Consider the following 22,934-nt stretch of genomic DNA (forward strand, 5'->3'; position numbering starts at 1 on the left):
AAGAAAAGAAAAGAAAGGTTTTTAAGACCATAGCAAAGTGGATGTGATGTAGTCCAATTGTTTGAGCTGATTTTTGAATCTATAGTTCTTTAATAAATATACCTGACTTGTATAACTCAGATCCGAAATACACTTTTTCCTGAACACAGACTACTAAGTTGTTCAGTGGTGTCAAACAAAACCAGACAAAAAGAAGAAACCACATACAGCCAGTCGCTAAGAGGAATTGAAGAGGTTTTGACACTTTCATTAGCACTGGGCTGAATAATCCAAGCAGATGTTTGAACATTTTCGAGCCAGTACATACAAGTTTGACCCTGTTTTTATTTCACAAAAACCAAATTGATTCAGTTTTGCACTTGGCTCATGTTTTTTCCCTCTTTGAGATGTATGCTAGGCAATTATTCAGCCTTTAAAAAGATCGAAATTAGTCAAAGCCCAGTATTGCCGAAATATACAGTACATGTTATGACATCTATAATTGGAACATGTATTTTTATAACAGAAAAGCTGCAGACAGACTTTACAGCTGACGGTCAGCTTGAGAGCACGGAGCTACTTTATACTTGTTAATAAAATAAAAGAGGGCAAAGAAACATGTTGCCTACTATGCGATCAACACATGAAGAACTGAAACAGCACACCTAAATACAGGAAGAATAACTACTACACTGACACACAATGAGGCACCAAAAGCCAATAACAGTGAGCATGCCACAACAGCTTTAGTTCATTTGACAGAGATGCACATCTTCACACATACACACACACACCCACACTTGCTCTCTTGGCCTAAGTGCTACAATATTAAAGGCTGAGTGCTTAGAATGTGCTCCTGTGACCAAGCCCAGCTGGCAATAATGTGTTGATGGGGAGCCATGAGGTCCATGTCTTTTTCTCAGCACATTATAGGCGAGTTCTGACAGCGTTCCAACATCAGATCCAGTGTCTATCTTCAGCAAGAGAAAAAGAGGCAATACGATGGTCGCGCTCCATCGATCTACTGCTTCTTTTATTTTTACTACACCTCCATAAATGAATGTGTAGTTTTGTCCAAAAACATTCTCTGTACATTTTTAATCACAGAAAAGCTAACCATGTCTTTAATCCAACAAATAATTAATCAGTTGCACTTATTTCCAGTTTGAATGTCTAATATTGGTCACTACTTACGCATGACCAAGGCTGAAAGTTTTATCAAAATACACTGCTCAAAAAATTAGGGGAACACTTTATGATCTCAGAATAAAACAGTCAATTAAGCTTCAAGGATTCTTGGAAGCATAAACTATGGTCAACTAATTTCACCTGTTTTGGTGCCATGAATGTGGCAACAATGGAAAAGCAACAAGAAGACAACTCCCAAATGGGAATGGTTTTGCAGGTTGCAGCCACAGACCAATGCTCTCCTCTTAATCCTCATGACTGATTTTTCTCAGATACCACCGAAACTGGGAGGTCTCACACTAGTGCCCTATGATGACAGCATGTTCACATGGGAAATAGTGAAACAGACCTGCATGTTTGGTATCAGGATGAAATCCACATATCTAATGTCAGACTTCATGCTGGAGCAAGCCCTGGGATCCTCTTGGTGCACAACAATGTCTGTCCTCCGCTGGCGAGAATGAAGGCAGTTCCTGGATGATGAAGGCACTGACGCCAGTTATGAAGATATGAAGATTCTCAGGAAAATTATGCACTGGTCCATCGAAACCCACCAAACAGTGCCACACACTGTCCAGAAGTTTACTGGTGCCTTGATCCAAGTCCAGAACAAGATTTAAAGACATCAGCTAAGAGCGCATGTAGGGTCATGGGGACCACACATACTGCTGAGCCACACTATGATGCAGGTCAGACGAGCCTATTTTTAACTTGGATTTTTGGTGTGGTTTCTAAATTCAAACCCTTAAAGGGTGGATGATATTGGTTCTCACTGTTAGTAGATCATTTTGTTCTCAAGATAATTACAAAATTTATGACACTAAAGATTTTCAGAGTGAGTATTTCATTTATCAAGATCCAATGTGTGATTTAAACGTTCCCCTCATTTTTTTTTGAGCAGCGTACTTTTAAAGGAAAGTTAACTTGAAAATATTAAGCCTCCCCTTCGTAATCCAAAGTCAGGGGCTGTCAGGTCAAAGTTCAAAGGCAGGGAAACACGAAGCTTCGGGGTTTTCCATCTCTGATATGTAGTGGAGGGCTCCTGCCATACCTAAGTGGAGAAACAGTCATTACTGCTGGATACACATTTCACCGTATGCCTTTTTTTTTTTTCCTTTTCTTTCTTTTTTTTCTTCTCTTTATCTCTTTTTCTCTTCTTTGCTCTCTACCAAAAATCCACAAGGGCAATGCCCGGCCATCAGTCCGTTCCCCTGAGCTCAAGCTCACTCGACTTATGCGGCAATCCAAAACACACCAGCAAGTTGAAGTGACCAATCAAGTGACTTAAATCAGGTCGAGATGCTTTGACTTGACCTTAAACATACTGTTCATGCTTGAAAACCGTCCGATGTAGCTGAATTAAAAATCTTCTGCTAAGAAGAGTGAGCTGAAATTGCCATTTTTGCTGTTTAAGTGAAAGGTGAAAAGCAATCTGCTGAAGTTACTGAAAAAGCCGTGTCCTCTACACCTATTTTTGGTTGGAGAGCAAAAGAGTGCTCTTCTGCCTTCAGACCTCTGAAAGCTCCACAGACAGCCAACAGATTAAAACCTTTTGTTATAATGCAGCTGTGCTAACACGCTGCAATAGATCACAGTAACTTCTGATCGACCAGAGGCTCGTAGAAATAAGCTTAACATGCAACACACGATGAGACAGAGTTTAATGAGAAGCATCATATACTGTACATCACCTGGTACCTAGAGTGGATGTTGTGATCTAATCATAACTGTTTCACAACCAAATAACCAACCAACTGCATGTGGCTACGTGTCAGACATCTACTAAATTACAGACCTCCAAGCAACAGAAAATGTTTATTAGGTAAACACAAAGGCTTATCTACTGAGGAACTTTTATTCATATACTGCATTTATTCTTTTCTATTCTTACTGACTATGCAAAGCACTTCAGATTACAAGTCACATTTAAGCATAATTCATAATATTGAATTTATTTATATTTTTATTTATATACTTTATATTATTTATTTTATATGTATTTTATATTTATTTTATCTACTTTAAGCACTTCATCTACCTCTCATCCATGGGCAGTTTAGATTCACAAATAAAACCACTGTCTTTGGACTGTGGGATGAATCTATAGCACCTGTGCAGGCACAGGAAGAAGCACCACATCTCCACACAGGAACCTTTTTGATATGAGGCCATAGTGCTAACCACTTCCACACTGTGCTACAGGGGTGAATGGTTGAAATAAAGTCATATTCCATCATTCCTGATGTAACATTACACATGTGTGGAAATGTAAGGAAAATTTCACCCATTACAGCTGAGTAGCTGCTACACAGACAGAAGAAGATGCAGACGAATATGACACAGACGATATGTGAAATATTAAATCAATACGAATTAAGTACCTTCAAAAAGGGAGTATGGTCTGTCTGGGATACGACACCCATGTGTCCCGTAGTCCAAACACCACTCAGCAAACTGTTAGAATATAAAAACAGAGCACACGTGAACATCATTCTTTCTTAAAAACAACAAAATAGACTTCCTTTTATAAGTCTTCAGTGTTCAACCTTCTGCCAAATGTGAGGGGCACACATGAATCATGTAATAAAATTGGCTCATTAAGTTGGTTGTCAACAAGTCACTTTAAAAACATGTCAAAAAGCCCAACTTTCACAGTGCAAACAAACATGTTTACAGTCTGGTTGCTATAGTAATGACAGATGCACTGAGCTAACCAAGCTAGGTAAGAGTGGAAAGACTACATGATAAATCCCATGCTGGATCTCTGTTAGAAAAAGCTCACGTGAGACAAAGACAGTGCAGTATGACCAAAAATCTGTATGGTAACATTTCCATGGCATTGTTAAAGAGTCCTGTAGTTCCCCAGTACATCATGACATATAGTGAGCCGTAATATAAGAAACCAGGAATAAAAAAAACTCAATTTGGACTTGTTTTTTCAAAGATAGTGGCACAAGATTTCCTTTTAAGGCAAAACATGTCAGCTTGAGGCCACCCAGTTCCCTCTTATTTTTAAGAAACCAAAACCTCCAGAAAGGAGACGCAGCTCGTCTCTTAGCCACAGATCAGCTGTTAACAGTCTATTATACCACCATGCTGCCTGCTGTGTACTTTTTTACATTTGCAGTTACTGGTGTTTCAAAGCGTATACGTTTACCACAACTACACACATTGAAAAGCTGCTGTGTCATATGATTAGAAACACGAGTAAGAAGACTGTACATTACAGGTCTCCTCTCAACAGGCTTCACGGTGCTCTGGTGTCCAATACGAACATACATTTAATGCCATGACCAACGTTATGTCTGTTAAACAGGGCAGCTTAAATTATTCAGAAAAAATCATATCATGCATGAATCCACAACAGTTTTAACCACGGCATCTTTAGAGCCACTTCTTGCTTGTGCATATTTAGTCTACTACTGAGAATCTTGTTTTGTTTACCCTCGGTCTTACCTTGCAGGCGCGGTGCAGGTATTTCTTCTCCTTGGTGAGTTTGTAGAGAGACAGGAAGGCGTATCCGTTGCCAGCGGTTCCATGGCAAATACCGTAGCCTTTTCTGAGCAGACCCCGCTGCCATATCACCTCGCCGCAGTCTACAGCCTCCTTCAGGTACTTTTCTTCTTTAAAAATCTGGCAAGGCACAGGATGAAGCCGACAGGATAGTCAAACCTTGTCAGCCTTTCAACAGCTACTGCCAACTCGTAACAGATGCAGTCAGCATTTTGACATTTTTTGTTAAATATCGTAGCAATTAAAAAAAACAAAACCCAAACTGCATTCTGTATGTGAAAACACTTCATAAGCTGAAAGCATCGTCAACTCAAGGCAACCAGCAGTAAATGTAACCCCTGTATCAGACAGCCCATATAATATCTACAAACCTGACGCTGTATGGTCCTCGCAGAAGAGATAAAGACTCTGCCTACATGAAAACTAAACCACTCATCCAGATCTCATTTCAAAGAAATAAATTAATCTAAAGCGAAGCGACTTGAACTCATAACTGAGGTGACAGACGACCTATCAGACAGGTATGAAGCTGACAGGACACAGTAGGAGTACAGTGCAGACCTGACAGTGTGCCTGATTGGATGTGATTATATAAGCCAGTCTCCCACAGCTGTGTGAGGTCCGTGATGGCGTCAAGCAGGGAGCGCTTTGAAAAGCTGCATTCTACAGAGCTGCCATGTAATGTAGAAGAAATTGTATCCGGCCCCACCTCTCTCTATTATTATTATTAGCTTTTAGCTGTAACACAGAAACATCAGCTACAGGAAAGGAGCAGGAAAGAAACAATCCACTATTAAGAACCTGCGCTTTTTAAAAACTCGTCCCAGTGACAGTTCCTTCTGTTTCCACCTGAATACACGGAACCAGCCAATCTTATAAACTGCTGCTGCGCTCTCATTTCAAACACACCAGCAGCTCACGTTCTGTTTCAGAATTCTCCTTTTCCTTTGAAAGCAGAACCATGTACCCTCGCCTTTCCTACTTATCCCGAGAATTCCTCTCACACAGCAAGGCACAAGTCACCTATTACAGCTACCAACTAGATCCACTCCTACAACCCGACCATATATGACATGCAGACGAATCCTTAGCTACATGGTTAAAGTAACTTCAGCCATGTTGATTTTATACGAGCTCATGTCTCTGTGGTGAACTCTGATGCTGCTAAAATTAACTCATGATGTATTCTTCCACTGTAACCTGCAGGGGTGCTCACCAACACTCCACTAGGGGTGATAACAAGCTGGAAAATACCGGCTATTTTAGGAAGCAGTGACCCCTGACTGTCTGAAAACAACTTAATGTCTGTATGGATTTAGTGATATCAGTTGATATCATCGAATATGGAAGGCTGTCCATGACCACGATGTTTTCTGTATGGCAGCATCTGTTCCTTTAAAAGCCGCTGATGGTGGCTTGCCAACGTGCCGGTTCCATAGGCGCTAACGCAGCCCTCCATCAGAGGCAGTGATGCATGTCGGAGGTACCTCTCTTCTTTAGTCTAAAGGATGTGACATCCATTTTTTTCAGTCATCAGACTGCAGAACAAAGCAGTGTTTTCTGGATCATTTTGATGTATGGCTGCTTCTTTGCATTCAAGCAACACTGTCAGAGCCATAAAATAATGTAATAGGTCTTGGTTGAGACTATGAATATGACACAGTATGCCTACTGTTGTCAAATAATTGCGAAATTAGTCCAAACATCACATTTATGGAGATCCAGCACAGTGAAAGAGAACTTCAAGCCCTAATAATGGAGCATCCCTCTGTGATAATACATCACCATTATTCTGCCTCATGAACAGGATTATATTTTCTGAAATCATTCAACTTGCCGTCCATTATTGTAAAAACACAACTCCATCAGTGGGAGCACAACGTGTGCATGCAGCATAGTTTCAACAGCCGACCTGAAATCTGCCACTAACAAAACATGTGGCAGTTTAAATGTTTAAACGCGTGACACAAACGGCACAGTTGTTGTGTTCTGTTAATAGCGGAACATTGTTAAGTGCAGTGCTTTGTTCACTGTGCCAAAACAACAGCAAAAAATAAAAAGCAGAGTCTCATTAGTAAGAGCAAAATGCCAGAATGGCAGCATGTTGGCTGTGATGTAGCTTCCTAATGGACCAAGAAAAAAAAACGAAATTAGCCAAAGTGTTAGACGCCAGGCGAAACAACATCCCATCAACAACATGATTTTTCTTTGACGTGTCAAATAATACATGCTTCACAAATATGTTTAACACAATAAACTGTTCATGCAGTGTAGAGCTGTGCCACAAGGTGACAGTGTTGTTTGTGCGTGTTAGACAGAGAGGGTGGCTGCTGACCGCAGAACTCTCACCTTATGGGCCATGATAAGCATATGGATAACACCGGGCGCTCCGTGGCACCAGTGGACCAGCCGGTCGCTCTCGTTGCTCAGGGATGAAGGGAAGTTTCCTGAACGAAACCTCTTGTGGCGGACGTAGTCGATGCTGGGGCGAACCAACTCTGACAGGATGTCTGGATGGACTTTTGCTCCAGACTGAAAGGGACAGTGTTTAATTTCAATTGTACTGTTCAGCTCTACATTTACAGAATTCTCTTTAAATGCCCCAAAAGGAGGTGACTATCACCTTTCCTAATGGCAGCAGAAAAGCTGGTGAAACACAGCTTTTCAGAGCAGATGTTTCAGAGCAGATGTTTATAAGATCTAAACGGACTCAACACATACTTTGATTGCTACAGTCATGAATTATTCATACAGAGAAAGATGGATTCTCATGTGTTAATGAGAACATCAGTGAACAGCAGAGAAAACACAAAAGTCTGTGGACAGATTTCAGTGAGCTACTTTAAATCAGGCTTTTGCTATTGTTATAAATCACAAGATGAATAATGGAATCATCTTTGTTGCCATGGCGATCTGCTGTGTTGCCACCCATCTTTTTGCATTCTTACTCAGTCAGATTTTGCTACTTACAGTTTTTTCTGATTTATTTTGGCCATATGAAATGTTTTGCCTTTATCTGACAGTGAAAGCAAAGAGTGACAGAAAAACTGGAAGAGGGAGAGGGGGGCAAAGCGCTGCTCCCCTGCCAAACGGCACATGGCTCACCCCTTGAGCTAAACTGGCACCCCACAGGTACAAACAATTACATTGTAAGGGAAACAATTTGAGGTAAAGGTGAGTGTACAGCAATGAATTTTCAAACAACAGCACGTCCAATAGATTTATATAACTAGCTGGAACAGTTTATACCTTCACTACAAGGACATGTTAGTGTGCGGCCGTCAGGGTGCGTACGACTTTTTGTCGGTGTGTGCCAATCCCTGGCCAGCACCAGAAATGCTGAAAATCATGTGATTCCAGTCCCTGGCTGGTCGCTCATGTCTCTCTACGGTCCAGACCTTATCTGTATCTTTGACCTTTTATTGTGCTGACATTAGTGTCAACTTTTATCATAATTAGAGTATGAATTCTTGTCTTCTGGTCAAACATGTTTCATTAGGTTACTTTAAACTTCTGACTGCCAACGTCTAATAAGTCTAATAAGCCTAATAAGTCAAGGTTTAAGTAAGCATTTATAGCCCATACACACACACACACACACACACACACACAATACAATCTCAAGACACATCTGAACTGAGCAGTGTGGCTGCCCTGTTAAGTAATGTATTTGTTGTGACTATTTTCAGAATTACATTGCTTGAAAATTGATAAATGATGACTTTTCCCATAATGGTACATGCACACAGTAACATACTGTATGCATGTGACAGCTGGGATAAGCTCGAGTCCTTCTGTGACCATGAATTTGACATGCGTGCATATATGAATATATCTAAAACACATTTCTAGCTGCTAACAATACCCAGTAGCATTTGAATGCACAGTGGGAACACTTTGGTCGTTCTTTGTAGGCCATGCTTCGGCAGGATTTCACACAAAACTGCTTCATCTTAGCCGCCAACAACACTTACAGGATGTCTGCCTGCAGAAAGTCTCAGCTCCTCTACTGGCTTTAAGCCCAGAACAGTAAGAAACAACAGACATTAAGCAAACCTTAAATCAATGACTTACTGATTGCCAACACCACTAATCAAACAGTTCTTCTTCCAAATGCCGAATACTGATAAAGAGTCTATCTGCCCAAATCTATAATCAATAACAGATTTCAGCCCATTCTGATATAACAGCACTAAGGAAAACATAATCCTCCAGCTAATAATCCTTCATTCTTTCAGGTAAAGTAAAATTCATACTTGGTGCTTTTATTATATATTTTTTTCAGTAAACATATACATAAAAAATGAGTACAGAGAAATCTGGATCCAGTCTCTGGCCTCTCTTCATTGTTTTTTCCTCAATAATTAGATTGCAGTGCTCACAAAGAAGGTGGCAGGTGGCTTGCAGCACGGGCTGCAGGCGAGAGCTGTCAGCAAAAATACAGATTCAACAACGCTGACACTGCAAGCACATTACCTGGATTCACTTACATGGATGTCACTTTGTGCATTTATGCGTGTGTGTTTGTGGCTACAGTATATAAATGCGTGATCTTATATACAAGTGATATTAAATGTTACTCTAGAATGAAAGTCAGTCTATTTGGAAAAAAACATCAATAAGAAATACTTTCATTTCTCTGATGTAGCAAAATGACACAATTTATTGTGCATCATCAACCAGAAGATCAGAAGCTTCGAGTGTTTCTCCATAAATAACTACATGACAGATAACATTAGCTTTAGCAATACTTTCGAACTTATTTATATAGAGGAATAAAATAATCTTTCGTTTTTAAAAACCCACTGACTTTAAACAGACCGCGTTCTGTTTTCTCCTACCTGCATCAGCATGTAATAGATGCCGGCCAGGCCGTGGGCAGCGCCGATGTACTGCTTCTTGTGCCACTCATAGAGGAGTGGACAGCGATCAGTCTTCTTCTGCTCTGCTGACATGTTCTTACCAGATTCCACAATGGCTGTGACCACCTGACGTTTGGAGAGAGAAAGAGTGGGAAAAATAAAGGAACCTTTGAGCTCACATTTGAATCCAAACACACAGTTTGGCAGAAACTGATATAACATCTTTACTACAGAGCTGAGAGAGTGGAGTGTTAGCATTCAGTTCAAAATGACAAAGTGAGAAACCTACAGTTTCATTATAAAACTATAAGAACAACATGACCTGGGAGACACCATTTCTACTGGTGCAAAACTATACTTTTGCTTTATTATTTGTCTGACAGCCTCATGGATAGAACGACGGCAGAGAGAGGGCACAGTAGGCGACTGGATGAATGTATCGACTATGAACGATAGGCTGAGCCTTTTACCGATCGTTTTTACAAGAGTGATTCATTTTTTTGCCCCTGGGTAAGTTTGCTAATAATGTTGGTTGAAGAAAGAGAAGTGGTCAACGGAAAAATAATAGCGCTGTTTTAATGACACCCTCCTCACAGTGCAGCGATTTGTTTTCTCAAACTCATAACAGAAAGAAAGAAAGGCAGCAGCCTACATTCAGGAAAAAACGAAAACATTTTATTTAAATAAAATAAATTTAAAAAAATAATGGTGGGGAGGGAAACAGAGACACTGGCTTCTTTTTCCCACCGTGTTTACAGGCTGTTCCAGTGTTTATCTGTCTTAAACACTCGACAAAACAACAAATACATAATTGAACAAAAAGTAAGTTTAAAATCAAACTTTCTCTTCCAGCGAACGTTAAAAACCCCAAAACAAAACAAAAGAAAAACTCTGATGTAATGTTGTTTTTTGTGCGATTTGGCACATCTCAAATAAATAAATGATTAATCCACAAAAAGTAGCTATATTAATAATGAAACAAACAAGACAAGAAGCTCAAATATTCCCTCCAAAAAAACTGTATAAATTCTAAACCCGCAAATCAGTCTGTGGATGATCACATTGCTCCGCCCATCAAAGGGTCACCTGCGTGGATATATCACCTGTCGTCAGTTGGAAAATTTTTACATGTCTCCCATGTGAGATGGTAGGCAGGTTAAACTTCAGGCAAACCTCTCATCTTCATTTCTAATCAAACGTAGGAAACAAACATGACTAAATTCTCTCGATTTTAAATGCTTTGATCACAGAGCCTCCCATATGATAAAAATCTAGATAAATGTGGTCTAATTTACACTGTGCCAATTTACAACAACCATCTCACGTCACTTAACAAAATTCCCTTTTATTAGACGATTAGCCTCCTTCACAATAAAGTACGGATCCATTTAAAATCATTTGATGCATATAGGACAATCTTTCATCACAATAAAACATAACACAAAATAATACTTTAAATAGGACAAGCAAAAAGCAGACAGACATACAAAACGACACACACATCAGCCTACAGGGCACAGATGAGGATGGGCAATGGATGGCTAAATGATTCCGATGACAGGAAGCTTTTTACTGCTATTTCTTGTCAGAGTGTCTTGTCAAGAGAAAAGAGAGAATAAAAGAATAAAAATCACAGTCTGAAAATAGAAAATCGTAGAACACAACAAGCCTTTGTTAGCTTCTTATTTTAGAATATTAGGATCACTTTTTTGGAAACGTGCGTTTGTGCGTTAGTGGTGTCAGTTACACTACACAATCAGAAACCCTGGAATATTTCATCTAACTATGCTTGTATAACTAATTCTGGCCACCGCTCTCAGTGTGTCTATGACAACAACATTGCATGCCTGACATTATGACTGTGGGTGTTGCATCTTATGTCTTGTCTGCAAATACTTCCTTCTGAACAGAAAGACAACATCATTTATCAGCTCACTAATATGACACAAACCTCTGAGAGCTAAAGAATTATCCATAACATTAAATCTGGGTTAGATTAAGAGGTTGAGGGATTTAAATTCAATGAGACTGCTGCACACCAGCTACTAAGGTTTATGTGCAGCAGGGTGTTATACGAGGGATTTCTTTATGCTCTTCCATTTAGGAACAGCTATAAGCTGGAACACTTTCTCCAAAGCCAAACAACCTGGATTAAACTGAGGCGTTGCCATGTGGAAGGAGCAGAAGTTTGTCTTCCACTGATTGGTCGAGCAGGTGATTAGGATGACACGTGGCTGCTCGATCAGCCTCAGATATGTTTCTGTTTACTTTCTTTAAAGGAGAGAAGACACATTTACACTAACATGAACACCTATGTGTTAATCTTCCACCTTTAGGTGTACTGGCTCTTTTTTTTACGTCTGGACACCCTGGCAGAGGAAGAGTTACAATTTAAAACAGCATGCTGTGATTTGCAAAGCTCATAAAGCCTTGTTTAATTCACTACCAAACATAGAAACCATATCAAATGTTTAAACTGAGACAACTGGGACTTATTGTTTATGTTCCTCAACATAAAACTGTGAAGACTGAATATGTCAGTAGCTACAGTGCATAATATCATCAAAACAGCAACATTTCTGCAGAGGAGGCTGAAATCAGTACTGGTTGCTTGCGATCTCTGGAACTTCAGGTGGTCTGCCTAAAAACAAGCATGATCCTGTCATGGAGATCACTCCATTGTGTATGAAACACAGAAACACAGCCACCTCCTCGGGGCCAAAGCTCATTTAAAATGGACTGAGACAAAGTAGACGACAATCCCAAATCTGAAGTTCTTTTTGAAAACATGGACACAACATCCTCTGTAGTGGATCCCATCCAGATGATGTGTTTTTCAGGGAAGCGCTTCCATATTTAGAATTGAAGATGGATCCCAAGTTAGCTACACTTCTGCTTGATAGGACGAAAACAGCAAAAAAGCATGGGGAAGGAACCTGGAGCTTGTACTCAAACTTCACAGTTCAAAATTGCAGCTTTATCATAACCATCGTAATATTCAAATGCCTGCACCAAGCTGCACCAACACAAATGGTCTAAACTGCTTAGAGATGACGATTTCTCCTCATGGTAATAATCACATCCCAAAATTGTGCTGAGGATATTTGACAAGCTACTGTGTTTTTCTATAGTCATGTTTTCTGGACATTCTGCTTAGATATATGCAGTAATACACAGTAGCCTATATGTGGAACTGAAGGGGCTCGGGGTTCTGAGTCAGCAGTATATCATGTCCCCAAGCAAGACAGAGTGAAGAAAAACAGTTCTGCAGCAGCAGCACTGCCTCCATCATGGCAGGACAGATTTACATCCCCTGTTCATTACACAGGGAATGTGTTATACATTACACAGATCTATGAAGCTCCATGAAGATCTATACCACTCATGTGTGTCATGTCTGCAGCTGTCCATTTCCCTGTGGCAGAATCCTTCCTATTATGGAGCTGACCTTACGACTGACTGGTTTAGCTTAATAATTTACCACTGCTACTCTAACAGGGTTCTCAACCCATCTTGTAATTTAAATTATTTTAACATCGCACTATAAAGAACAGAAAACCCTGACAGGCTGGCATTTGAAACACAAACACATGCACACTGTTGGGTATTCATATCTTGTGGGGACATAATGCTTTCCCTAGCTGCTTACCCTAACCCAGAAAAATGAATGCCTAACCCTTACCATAACCCAACTGTAACCCTGTCACTAAAAACACATTTTGAGTCTTAAAAATGCCTTCAAACTTGTGGGGACCAGGATTCTGGTCCCCATAAGGGCTGCTGGTCCACACAAGTATAGTAAACTTTGAACTTTGGTCCCCACAAAGATATGAATACATGCTCGCTCACACACACACACACACATTTACTCAGGGAATCAGTAAGGGGAAAAAACGCATAACTAGCAAACCCAGAGATCTCTCTAATAACTGATACACACAGAGACAACAATGCAGCAGAACAAGATTGAAAACAGAGAGCAAAGATCTGAGCACGAGAAAAAGAAATAAAAGCATCTATAAAGCGGGTCCTGGAGGAGAGCCACTGTTTGGTAAAGCCTCCAGAGTGCTGAGTGTTGTTGTGTGGTGACAGGTATACGAGCACAGCTGACAATGAGATGAACAGCAGTGCAGCACTGCAGGAAACTGGGTGCTTTGGGGCATCCGATTTCTATTCCTTATTTGGCCATGAAAGTACTTTTATCTACCGGTTCTGAAAACAACGATAGCTTGTGTGCGTCCGCTACTGCCCACTCTCTCACCCCTTTCCTCACTTTGTGTGTGTATTTTAGGGCTGAACGATATATCGCATTTGCGATAATATCGCGACATGATCAAGTGCAATTTTCTAACCGCAAAGGCTGCGATTATACTCTGGACATGTCCAAATTCATGGGCTGCATCCTCCTGAGGCCGCATTTGTAGACCGATTACGTCACAGCGACGCGCCGAAGGCTGTCCAAATTACTACCATATCCCAGAATTCATAGCGCGGCCCAGCCAAACTCCAGTTTCCAGCAATGGCGGCCGCTACTGAGTTTTAAAATTACTCATACTAATCTTTCAGGGTCACAAAATAAACTTTTAACATATTTTCAGGCGAGAAAGTAGTTGTGTAAACATCAAATATCTGCTCGGTTTATCAAGATATCCCATATTTGCAAAAGTGCTTCGACGTTTTCAGAGGCGTCTGCTACCCACCAGCTCGACAGCTAGCCGGGAGCTCGAGGGTTACTGATGCGGCCGAGAACGGCACAACTCCCGGCACATCATTTTCAGATCACCGCGGAGTTTCGCTGCTCGGGTTAAACGTAATATATAAGTCACTTAGACAACCTAAAAATGTTATTGTTGGGCTTTTTTCAGTGTTTTGTTTGTTCGTGAGTAAATCGGTTTGGCTGAGATTAAAGTTATTAGATTAGATAAAATAAAACTTTATTAATCCCCCGGGTGGGTTCCTCCTTGGTTTTCACACAGCTGACTAAACGTCAAACAGAAAACTTATTAAACAGAAGTATGAGACAGTCGAGAATTTACACCAGTGTCTGGTTATATTTTAGATAGCAAGAAGCAGACGGCCGAGTTTATTAAACTCCACCGAGACAGCGGTGACGCTAATCAGAAGGCTAGAGCGTCCAATTTCACGCCTTTAAACTTTAAAGGCGTGTTTGTGTGTGTGTTTATACAATTGCTATTATGTTTGCACTTTATGTGTAATGTTACTGACTGCAGAGATCAGTAAGATGTGTGTATTTTTTATTTATTAGTTTTATTTATTTAATATTATTTTTTAATTGAATGACTGTCTAGTAGTTCACAGATGTCGAAAAACTGAGTGTGGTAAAGCCACTGATTTTGTTTATGTATATTTCTGCAATCTGCACATTGTACTGACTTTCATTTTAATGTTTACACCAGGGTTCCTTGTCAGCACTTTATGCTCAGATGTTTGTAAGCTAAAAATAAACTATTGTGTATGTTCAAATATACTGTTGTGATTGAAGAAGTTAAATAAAAATGTCAGTCATCAATTCATGCATCACCTCATGTCATCATAACAGAGGTCTGTCTTCCAGGAAAGAACAGTTTAAAATTAATGTAATATAGTATTGGCCATACTATATGATGTATTGCTTGTCTTTGTTTAATAATACAGAAGACAAAGACCTTAAAAAATAATCGCATATCGCATCGCAATCGCAATATTGGGGCAAAAAATCGCAATTAGATTATTTTCCATAATTGTTCAGCCCTAGTGTATTTGTAAGAAAGCGAGTGAGAAATCGGGCACAGTATGTGTATTTCAGTCTGGCGCTACACCAAATGGTGACAGCTGGTCCTGCAGTGACTGTGTGTTCCTAAATAAATAACCAAAAAATATGAGAGATTATTAGTCACAGTGTGTTTGAGTTTGCATGTTGTGTTTTTGGGTCCCATGTCCTCTGTGCTCTGATACCGTCCACTGCCAACCCTCTCCAAGAAGTCTTTGCTAATAAGAAGGTCAGAGTCAGGAACAACTTCCAAAGTATTATTATTTTTACCTTATCCTGAACTGCACCTCACCACTTTGTTTGAGACATCACCTTTGTTGCATAGAGTAAAAGGTGGCATGGCTGTCATTAAATACTTATACTAACTTAATGTAACGGCAACAATACTAGGCTACTCTGCAACTATCCTAACACTTCAGTATCAGTCTTGTCACACTACGATTTGAATGATCTGCTACGGTGTCAGTGTTTTAAAGCAACTTTTATTAAAGGAGTTGAAGTAATTGAGTTGACCATTTTTGTTCTGGTATTAAACCCTCTGTTGGGAATCATTTAATTCTACAGGTGTTGGTACATCACTGGTCAAACTGATAACTCAGTACTTCACCTTTCAGTCTAACTATGGTTACTTGTGGCTCCAAAAATTCAACAGGCCAGTAACTAAAGGGTTGTGTGCGACCTAAGTGACAGCATGGTGACTACGTTTATGTGGCGTAAACAAAATGCAGCATTATGAAGATTTCTGTCTCAAAATGAAGTTTAAGGACAAATAAGGAATTTATCCTGATTTGCATAGATCAGGTATCTGGAGCATTAATATGAATCCTATCCTCCCTCAAAAAGCTGGATCAGATATTGGTGACAATGAGCCAATTCAGGGCTGAACACTTCAGTACAGTGTTGCTTACAACACCATACACGAGCAGAATACCCTCGCAAAACATGGAGAATGTTAACAAACAACGTGACATAACATTGTCAGACATGTCTTTATCATTATTAATCTGAAAAAGCACATATGACATGTGCAAGTCTCACCTTTGTAATGGTGTCCTCATCCACAGCGTCAGTGCCGATCTCTTTGTTAACGTACAGCAAAGCATAAAGGTATCCAGCACGACCATACAGCAGCTCATCTGGTATATCAGAGTCTGGGCTCAGCACAGACCGCTGAAGCTGAAGAAGCCTGATGGAGAAACACAACAATCACTGCATGAGGCTGGGGTACGGATCAAGCACAGATTTGTTTTCCACCTGAGCCATGGGGGATAATATTCATTCACTATCCTGACCGCAAATACTGCAGCTCCTCACAGCACCAGCAAATGTGGATTAATACACTGGTTGAGGAATTTTAAAAACCCCGTATTATTCTTACTGACACACTCATTATTTTATCTTGGTGGTCTTCTAGTATCCATGATATCGGATTTTACCTCAGGATTACAATTTCAACATAGCTCTCCAATGTGAGCATACGATCAAAGATGAAATATCCTAAGTGCAGTTAAGATTTAGCCTTCTTGGAGGTTTTTCATGCCATGACCAAGACCGTGGGGGGAGGCTCAGCTGGCGGCTCTCAGCTTGCCTGCGACGGCACGGGGCCATTTTGTGGATGTCCGGCATATAATTGTAGATCGGATGAAGCTCGCCTTGGAGGACCACCATCAAAGCTTCATAGGGGATCGGATGACTAGCCGTTCGCCTATGCCAGGCAGTGACACGGTGTCCAGGTGGCTGTGGCCCAGCCCTGAGGAGGGGAAGGAGCGCCTGGTGGAGGCGGTTGGTGCTTAAGCAGTTTGTGAAGGGGCTCCCAGCCAGAATGGCAGAGTGGATGCGTCGCCACCAGCCCACAAGATTGGAGGCAGCAGTGACACTAGCGGAGTATCAACTGTCGTGTGTGCATGCGGACATACGCAAAAATCCCATGCCTGACGCATCCCTTAATTCAAGTCAATTCAATTTTATTACAGTGCCAAATCACAACAACAGTCGCACCACTTGTGCAACAGAAGGGCTAGACTCAATTTCCACCAGCAGATAAAGGGCTTGTATCACTCCCTCCTTCGCGGTGAGCGGGGGACGCTGACTATGAGGTGGTACAATCAGACAGGGGAGGAGCCCCACAGATATATCACCTCAAACTCCTCCAAGCATGGAGAGAGGCTGAAACTGCTACAATGGTGAGCCTGGTGAACAAAAGAGATGAGTTGGGGCTGGAGGTGCCAAATTCCAACATTTCCGCCTCAAAAAATAGCCATCGTATCCTGGTGAGACAGTTCTTGGGGCTGGCTGGTTACTACCATCGGTTTGTGCCTGGCTTTGTGGACCCGATCATTTCCTTGATTGATCTCACCCGAAAGGAAGCCCCAGAACTGGTCCAGTGGCTATAGCAGTGCGAGGGGGTGGTCGTACAGATAAACAAACCCCTGCTTCACACTCCTAACTTGTCTCTCCCTTTTATTCAGCTTCAAACGGAGAGCTGGGGGTAGTTTTGTCCCAGTAGGTAAAGAAGGGCCCGACCGCCCAGTTGTATACATCACCAGGAAACGGAACAGGAGGCCAAGTACAGCACGGTGGAGAAGGAGTGCCTGAGGAGGGTCGACTCCCTCTTCAAAGGCTAAGCTGGATGGCGCCCTGAGTCGGGCAATGGGGGTATGAGGTGGCAGGAGTAAAGAAGTAGGTTCAGGTTGTTGTGTCAGGGGAGGCTGGCCCACAAAGCTGTTCTCCATCACCTGACCATGCCTGCCCTACTTCAGTAGGATACTGGGACCTGATGGGAGAGCTGTGCCGCATGGAATGAGGCAGCTGGAAGAGCAGCTGCATGAGTAAGAAACAAATCGTAAATAAAGTCAGTCAGGTGTCCATAACACTGTGGGCTTCAGGTCCTTTCTACCACACGGGCCTTTCAGGGAATGTGCTGTCAATTAAAAAAAAATACTGGCAGCTTCCATTGCTTCTTTATTGCTTCGTTCTGAAGTCATTGCCTTCACAAACTTGCTTGTTCACACTGCCCGCCCAGTGGGGTGACCCAAAAACAAACACACTCCAAAGCAAAACTGGAAATAGCCTACCATCAAAGCCTACATGGGGCTGGGAAAGCTATCCTGTCTGTATGGATGCCAAATTACACTTATGTCACTGACTAAATCTTCATTGTATATATGGGGTTTATATAGTGCACAGTAGCAGTACGATTTCACCAGAGACTCTGCTACTCTTTCAGATAAAGATCGAGCATCTCAAGCAATCCGTCTAACCTGGACAGACACTCTTTGCTGTCAGTCGTGTTATTCAGTTTGTGGTGGACCACCGCACCCACTGCCAGAGGCCCCGCGTCACCACATAGAAATGTCACTTTGCGCCCATTCAGGATCCTCATGGTCCTCTTTACGTAGTCTAGGGCTCTATGCAGGTAGGAGGCCTCATTTGAGACCCGGTGCAGTTGAAGGTACAGCAATGCAATGCCTGCAGTGAAAAGAAAAGACACAGTTAGGTCCATAAGTATTTGGACAATGACTGCACACCACCACTGTGGATTTTAAATCAAACAGTCTAGATGTGACTGAGTAGCAACTTTGAGTTTTAATTCAGATGTATTCCACTAACCACAGACATTTTTGTACGTAGTCCCTAATTTTCAGTTACAGGACAAATGTAAGCCCTGTTCTTAACGCTTGGATGATTTTATTTTTTTTTGCAGCCAGTGACTGCCCGAAGTCTAGAAATCACCAAACGTGCCACCAAACACTGCAGCACATCCTCTCTCTGGCTCCAGTTTTATCTTCATTAACTAAAATGCTCTCTCTACTGTAAATCATGTAAACCATAGATAAGGTCAATGATTTACATCTGGTAATTACTGATTTTTTTTATTTGCCTTAATAAACTCTTGGGTTGCTTTTGAAACATATTTTGTGTCATTATTAATTTGAACTTTAGACTAAACCTCTAAACTTTTCTCTGTAAATGGGGGACTATGTACAAAAAATATCTGCAATTCCTTTATTGCAATACTTTTGTTAAATCCCTAAATCAAAGTTCAAGGTCTGCATTTCAGTTCAGTGTTAACTGTTAATTTAATATCTATTAATTGTGTACAGAGAGAACATTAGTGTTTGTCGTTGTCCAAATACTTATGGACCTAAGCGTATAAAATAGAGAATATTTTTGGGTGGATGGATAACAGAACTGTGCTCTCTTCACATTTTTAGAGTAGTCAGGGACACACCTGTCCAGCCGGTGTAGGTGGAGAAGTCATGGGGGTCGGCTGTCTTTAGGCCTTCCTCCATCTGCTGGAGGAGATCTTTGATCTTACTCTGGACCTTCTTCTGAAAGGATGTGCTAACCTGAAGAGAGAATACATTTATAAACTCCAAGTTGTCAGACTCAAGAGCTGCACTATCCATCAGCTATAAAGCTAAATGCTGATTCTGTGGTAGCACAGATGGAACAACAGAGGAGGGAGGGAGCAGCAGGAAGTTAAGTAACATGCACTGGGAGACAGAATCATATTTAAGCTTGTTTATACACAGCAATGAATGAGTTAGGCTGTCTTGAGTCAAGGACATAAATGTATGGGTATCGGCTTTTGCTGAGTACTGATTTGATACGAATCGCAGAGACTGGGACAGTAAAGAAACATTAGGCTGGACATAAACATTGCTTTCCTGATGCTGTAAAAGAAAATGGAACAAATAAATGTACCAAGACCATACATTTACATTTACTGAATTTGAATGTCTTGGTAAAATAAATAAAATGAGAAGTGAAAAAATACCAGTATGTTGTTCAGCTTAGTTTCATTTCAGATGAGTAACTTTTTATTTTGAATATGCTCACAGTCGTGCCATTTTCTCCTTTCTCTGCTGTTGACACCAAGTCGAATCGATCACAAACACCCAATTCAGTTTCCCAAGTCAGGATTAGAACAATATCTAATGTTTTCATCCACATAGGTTGAGCAAGCTCAATGTCTATATGTGATCTGCTAATAGCAGCAGTGGCAAATCTAATAAATGCTCAGATATAAGTTCATGGTCCAATCTTCTTATCATTAGGAATCATTTAAGCAAATGTTAATTAGGTTGTTTTCCACAAGGCCCAATTTTTTACTAATTTAACATCATGGGTCAGGCCATGCTTTAAAGGCTGATTTGCTTGTGGATGTGAAATGAACTAATTCTCTACAGAATCCATTCACACAGAATCACCTACAGCGTGAATGCGCTGAAAAGTAGGGCAGGGCAAAATTCTGAATCAAACTGCTTTTTCACACAAGGCCATGTAGGTTTGGATTTTTCCCCCCTTAATAACAAACACCTTCATTTAGAAACTATATTTTATGTTTATTCGTGTTATCTTTGTCTAACATTTAAATTTGTTTGATGAACTGAAACATTTAAGTGCAACAAAAAAGATTGAAAGTCAATATTTGGTGAGGCTTTGAGCGTCAGAGCCTGACCAGAGAGAACTGTGACCAAGGCTGTCTGTTCTCTCTGCTCTGCAACAGTTCGACGAGGAGCTCGATGGTGAAGGAAAAGAACACAGTGACAGACACATGAATAGATGGTGCTGTTCTGCATAACAATGAAATCTTCAGAACAGCCAAAGAGGAGAATGAGGCCTTTAATGACGGTGACACAAAAATCTACAGCTCTGACTTCAACACAATATAACAGTGTTTACAATTCATTAGCAAACATCTGTAATGGATCCACTTTAGCAAATATTTGTAAATTTCTATATCTGGAGATTTTTTGGCAAATGCCATTAAATTCAAAAAAAATACTTGAGCATATTTAAGCCTGCCTGATGAGCTTCTTCCTGTTGTTGAATTTCAATGAACACGAAGCGCATTCCAACTGCTGCAGTCCACGATGCTGGACTTGAATTTTTGTCTTATTGTGGGTCAAAATACTTACTGAGGAGACAGCTGAATGATATCATGGACCACAACATGAGTAAAGGTAGGAAACACAAGGAGCGAGTGCACCTGGTGTTAGCAGTGAATATTCAATTCAATTCACTTTTATTTATATAACGCCAAATCACAACAACAGTCGCCTTGGAGACTGTTGTTGTGATTTGTATTGATTTGGCGAATAAACTTTCAATACAATAAAAGAAAAGAAGGGGGGCTGCTGATATACCTCAACAGCCAACAATTATACAGTGCTATAGTGTTAGCTCCTGAGCTTTCCATCTAATTTCAGGCACTGCCAGTCAGCAAACGGCTGTGTACAGCGTCTCAGCCAATCCTGTGCGAGTATGTTCATGCACATATTCTGAACATAGTTTCACAATTACCGCAACAAATTGATAAGTTGCTACGTTCTTGATCTTCTGGAGCTGTTAAATTCTGTTTCACAGAATCATAAAGTCTTTGGGCAGTCTTTGGGTATCTAATAAGTCTTACTGAATTCATGACATGGTTGCGAAATAATACAACAACATTACAGATGCAAAATACAGAGAGAGAAATGTGTTATAACAGGTCAACTATATGTCTGTAATGGTGAATACAGTCTTCAAAATGCCAATACACATTTACAGCAGCCAAGCTTTGTGTGAAAAAAATACAAAAAGCTCAACATAACAGCAAACGAGCCTTCTTGAAAATTCATTGACGACCAGAAAATTGAAATCCAGGTATTTTCCGAAGCTCCTCTCTCTCTCTTTTTGTAACCAACTCCAAACTCTTAATATTTTTCTTGTTTTTAAAAGACAGGAATAAGAGTGCAGAGGTAAATTATATTAAAGGTATAAATTTAATAAAATGTATAAAGATGTAAAGATATTAACTTGAATAACTTAAAAACAGACGACGTAACGTTGAATGTTCTATATTCTGTTCTATGACCTTCCTAAAAACACTGGAGATGAGTTATTTTGTTGGGTAAAACCATCTTCATATGAGCCAATGAAAAAATTAGTTACTTTCACTTGCAGGATTCAAAAACAGCCTAAAATTAGACTTTGACTACCAAACTTACGATACGATTATATTTGGTGAAGCATACCTGTCAGTGGGAAAAAATATGTGGAATTTAATTGCAGATTTATTTATTTTTTGTTTATGTGAAAGAAACCTCCAAGATCTGACTGTCATTTCAGACCATAACACCAGCTTCACCGATTATTACTGTACTGTAATATGTGTACCCAGAGGACCCAGACGCGGAAACTAAAAAAAACAAACAAAAAACAACTGTATTTTTTACTTACTTTGACAAAACGTGACTAGCTTTGTAATATTATTGCATTTAGACTGATGACAGACGCAAACCACAGCTAAGAAATTATATGCGCTAACATAAACGAACCCCTTTCAATGTCAGGTACTCCCACACCGTAACAGTCCCGTAGTATCAACAACAAGCCTGGGCTACGCTAGCTTTACTTTCTGTTAGCAGATGTGAAAACCAAAGTGAGGGAAAACATCTCACCTTTCCTTCCGAATCAAGGGAGTCATTGCAAACTACATCCGCTCCAGAGTTGGAGGTGAGGACTCCTTGGTCCCAGTCGGGATATGGGTTTGAAAAAGAGCGCTCCTCCATCTCTGCGTCTGTAGCCGAGATCAGCTTCAGTCGCTTGGACATGTTATCTCCCATCTCTACGGC

At 40.6% G+C, this 22,934-nt stretch overlaps 1 protein-coding gene across 1 annotated transcript; it reads right to left on the reverse strand.

The window, feature by feature from the left end:
- On the reverse strand, window positions 1-22,934 carry lancl2 (LanC lantibiotic synthetase component C-like 2 (bacterial)). The gene is made up of 9 exons (XM_085362600.1): window positions 22,761-22,934; window positions 19,544-19,661; window positions 18,573-18,780; window positions 16,351-16,498; window positions 9,522-9,668; window positions 7,030-7,212; window positions 4,624-4,800; window positions 3,549-3,621; window positions 1-2,218 (listed from the first exon to the last, which is right to left on the reverse strand). The coding sequence occupies exons 1-9, from the start codon at window positions 22,923-22,925 to the stop codon at window positions 2,142-2,144; spliced, it is 1,296 nt and encodes a 431-aa protein (XP_085218726.1). The 5' UTR covers window positions 22,926-22,934; the 3' UTR covers window positions 1-2,141.

The sequence above is a fragment of the Diplotaxodon limnothrissa genome, linkage group LG9, assembly GCF_057381915.1.
Source record: "Diplotaxodon limnothrissa isolate DT_005_m linkage group LG9, D_limnothrissa_male_GT1.1, whole genome shotgun sequence".
NCBI classification, from domain to species: Eukaryota; Metazoa; Chordata; class Actinopteri; order Cichliformes; family Cichlidae; genus Diplotaxodon; species Diplotaxodon limnothrissa.